The following is a 4,148-nucleotide window of genomic DNA, read 5'->3' as shown; positions in this document are numbered from 1 at the left end:
GAAACAAAATATTTCCAATATTTTCACATAAAAAGAGTGAATATTTAAAAGAAACGGAGGGAGTTTAATTATGGGAAAAAAAAAACTTTTTTTAATAAAAAGATAAGGAAGTTTTATACAAAAAAACATACCAATATCTACTCTTTTGTAGAATAAAAATTATGATTATGTAATGAATAACCTCAATACTAGATGACATTAAATCTAACTTCAAAACCAATACAAGATCCATTTTTAAAACTTCAAAATATTTAATATTTCTTAATAATGAATACGATTTTTTTATTAAATAAAAGAAAAAATGAAAAGGTCATGATTTCTAACGAACCAAAGAAAACGGAGTAATATTTGTCATGAAAGTGCATTTAGTCCAAAAGCTGCGCCTTACAATTCCTTTATTTTCTTTTTGTGGTTAGAGTCAAGAAAGGTAAGGCGGTTATGAAATTCAATTATTGAAATGTCACTGTCAACTCTACACACGTTACACTGTTCATTTAGGCAAATTCTCATCAGTTGAAACATTATTTTCAGTTCAAATTAATATTGTTCAGTATAGAGAAAAATATTTTTAACCTAATTCAAATGTGAATATAGAAAAACAAATAAATAGCAACACCAATAATAAAGTAGAATACAGTTATTTAGTTTAACGTAAATGAACACATTTTTAATATTCACAATCCATCACTAGAATTTATAATAACCTTAAAATTTTGGTAATCAATAATAAACAAGTCATATAGTATCAATCATAGATATTGCTAACAGCATTCTCGAGAGTGATATTACGCGATAATAATTTTATATTTATTCATATTTAACATATATATAGAGAGAGATAATATTCAAAATGCATAGTTTTTAGTTTTTTTTTATATATATAAAGGAAGGTACTTAAAATAAAATTAAAACAAGATAATTAATATTTTTTATATAACCTTTTTTTTCATCAACTTCTGTCATAAAAATCATTAATCTACGTTTTTTTTCTGTGAAAACGAAGGGCATAAAAAAATACCTTTTCGGAGATTGTATCATATTTTAGAGCATAATTGTCACTATTTTTAAAAGATAAAAACATGTTTTAAAACAGTATTTATTTTAGTACATATTATTATAAAAATTATCCATTTCTTCCATTACAAGGTAATTAGAAGTATTTAAATATTATTTAAGCAGAACCTTGGTATCATAAAGAGAGTTTATTTTCCCTTCTCTGTGAAGCTTAACTATTAAACTTTCATGACATGAAATTTTTTGTCGTAAGTGTATCTTTCTTTCGCAAACATCACACAATTGTTGAACGTATAAAAAGAAAGCGATGTATCTAATGGTTAAAATATATAATTTTGAAACACCCTCTGCTATATATATATATATATATATATATATATATATATATATATATATATATATATATATATATATAGGAGAAGAACTTTTGAATGAAAAATGTGAAGGAGCTTTTATGAATGCTTCGAATTAGAAACAGTGTGGTTCTGCCACAGTGTCCTTTGATAAAAACTGTATGTATTATCTTTACTAGGTCAATGAATGAATTAATGACTATGTTTGGTTGTACGAGATTGTAAAAGTAAGCCATGGCTGCTCATATTTTGTATATGTATATCTTATTCGGTGACATAACGCAGAGAAAGCTTCTAGGTGCACGAAGCTTGAGGTAAAAATGTGAACCTTAATTAATTAGTATGGTATGTTTTTAATTAATTTTTTATCTAATATAAATCCAGTGTCAGCAAAGTATGTTATAAGAAAAGAAAAGATAAAAAAATTATATCTTATTCAATAGGAAAAAGTATAATTGATATATATATATATATATATATATATATATATATAATTATTTAAAATAATATAAAAGTAGAATATAAATATATCAACATAAATATATAAATATGAATGAAAAATAAATTAAATCTAATAAGATTAACCATGCATGGCAGTAAATGTGGTCCTTAACATAAAATAAATAAGGTATATTATGTCAGTAGTTCTCCCAAAAAATTGTCTAATTTAAGCTTGAGGAGAAGTTAATTGATGAAATGCTTGACACTGACAGCCAAGTTAAATAAAACTTCTTGCCAAATTAATATTGACATGTCATATCATATCTCATTTTCTCTGTCAGGACCAGAGGCGTAACCAGGAATGTGATATATGCCTCTAAAATTCTTTGTGGAAAAAAAAAAAAAAGCGGTCCTCATTTTCCGTTTTCATTTGCCTACAATTTTCATGTCGGGAAAAGCAAGGCTAAGATTATATATTATAGAAATATGTAATATCATTGTCGTCGGAATGGTGGGAAGATCTACACTGGCACACAAGGTATCATTAAGATGGTGATTAGTGTAATATTATAATGGAAGACAAAACAAAAATACAAAACTATAACAATTACTAATTACTCTGGCGGAAAGAATTACAATATTAAGTATGATAATTATTATCAACAAGAATAGGTTCCAAGGTGTGAGAATGAGTTATTTAAATACAACACAAAAATAACTTTCTTCTGAAAGATTGAAATGCAAGGCCATAATCAATAGGCAACAAACTGAATGCTCGAGGATGGTAAAGCGTCAGTGTATAATTTTATCTCAACCCTACATTATTTCAAGTACAATATAATTAAATTTAAGGATGCATTTTGTTTGATGTTAATTAAGTAATTAATTTGATATAAATAAAGCTAGAGCATTGGAGGGTAATATAAATCATTTAAACTTCAAGATTAAACCAATCAAACACATGAAATTAATGGTAACATCTGAACATGTGAAGAACTGCTGAACACATGAAAGTAGTAACACATTATCTTAACACGTGAAGTGATGAATTTTCCTAAAACATATGTAACCTAATCCGCTATAACACTTGCGATATCGCTTCACTAATTAAGGTGCCATTGATGTGCATATATAACCACTCCCATTGCATGATGTCATGTTCTCATTGGTCACCGATAATGGCCTTTGATAATTTTTTCTTGCATATGTACTACCAGCTTTCTAGTGGCGCAATCAATTCCTGAAGCTTTTGATATACCCTCGTTGGTTCAACGCCAACTCTTGAGATTTTAACCTGAAATGAAAAAAAAACAAAATTGTGGTGTTTTTTACCCTAACAAAAACTGGACCAGAATGGGAGCCGAGAACAACTTGAGACGTACTTTTTTAAGAACAACAGTATAAAATAGAGAGATAAGCATATGTTTATTGTACCTGAGCATGAACTGTGTAAAAGATCTTATTATCAACAGTAGAGAAGTTGGCAGTGACAACTTCAACACCCTCTTCCTCAAGGACACTAATTACTTCATAGAGCATGAAGTTCTTATTCACCCCACTTATCAACATCACTTCAATGCCCGAACCCAACTCCTTTATCTCAAGTAGAGGCAACCGATCAGCGTCAATATTGAAAATCCCGTTATTGGTTTGGGTTGTTCTCATCATTTTCATGGCTTGCTCCTTCTCCCCCTTCAGTTTCTCTATTCTTTCTCTCAGATGCTTTATATACGTGGCTGCAAGATCGAGCTGGTCCTGCTGGGAAAGCATGTCCTGAAACATTCGTTGATTCAATCAATGAACATAAGATCAAACCCTAATTTGCAAAGATAGAGAGGGGGTGACTGAGTTATGTTAGAATGTTAGAATGTTACCAACCTTGGTGGGTTTGAGGTACTTGGAAGGGATGATTGAAACAAGCTTGAAGCAGAGAGCTTTCATATGGATTCTGCGGTTCCTTTCAATGGTTTTGCGGTCAAGTTTTGATGAAGCAGTGACAGTAGTGTTTGTGTTCTTCATGTTTGGAAATTTAGAAAGGGAAGTAAGTAGGTATGGTATGTTATGGCATGTAATGTGGTTTGTGATATGGAGTGTGATGAAGATGGTAGAAAAGAAGAGAAGGATGCGTTTAAATAGATAGCTTGAAAGAAAATTGAGTGTGAGTGGGGCCATACTACTAAATCATTTACAGTATCGTTAGAAACGTTGATGTGCTCCCATAGATTCTGATGAATACACGGCACTGCAAGTGGATCCCATAAGTCTGCTGAAGAGGGGCACAGCACAGTCACACTGGTCCTAACGTTTTCACTCTCGCTCAGACATTATTATTAATTAGAA

The 4,148-nt window shown here is 30.0% G+C and overlaps 1 protein-coding gene across 1 annotated transcript; it reads right to left on the bottom strand.

The window, feature by feature from the left end:
- Nucleotides 1-2,752: 2,752 nt before the first annotated feature.
- Nucleotides 2,753-3,906, bottom strand: LOC124842148 (transcription factor bHLH162-like). Its single transcript, XM_047318573.2, has 3 exons — nucleotides 3,687-3,906; nucleotides 3,243-3,581; nucleotides 2,753-3,102 (listed from the first exon to the last, which is right to left on the bottom strand). The coding sequence occupies exons 1-3, from the start codon at nucleotides 3,825-3,827 to the stop codon at nucleotides 3,019-3,021; spliced, it is 564 nt and encodes a 187-aa protein (XP_047174529.1). The 5' UTR covers nucleotides 3,828-3,906; the 3' UTR covers nucleotides 2,753-3,018.
- Nucleotides 3,907-4,148: the final 242 nt, after the last annotated feature.

The sequence above is a fragment of the Vigna umbellata genome, chromosome 1, assembly GCF_029865625.1.
Source record: "Vigna umbellata cultivar VRB3 chromosome 1, Vumbellata_1.0, whole genome shotgun sequence".
NCBI classification, from domain to species: domain Eukaryota; kingdom Viridiplantae; phylum Streptophyta; class Magnoliopsida; order Fabales; family Fabaceae; genus Vigna; species Vigna umbellata.
This window is presented reverse-complemented; position numbering and strand designations above follow the sequence as displayed.

Excerpts from the sequence above, each read along its gene's own strand:
- LOC124842148 (XM_047318573.2), bottom strand. The coding sequence starts at position 3,827 with ATGAAGAACACAAACACTACTGTCACTGCTTCATCAAAACTTGACCGC. Across the intron at positions 3,582-3,686 it reads AGTACCTCAAACCCACCAAG|GACATGCTTTCCCAGCAGGA; the intron begins GTTGGTAACATT and ends CGAATGTTTCAG. Across the intron at positions 3,103-3,242 it reads TTTACACAGTTCATGCTCAG|GTTAAAATCTCAAGAGTTGG; the intron begins GTACAATAAACA and ends TTTTCATTTCAG.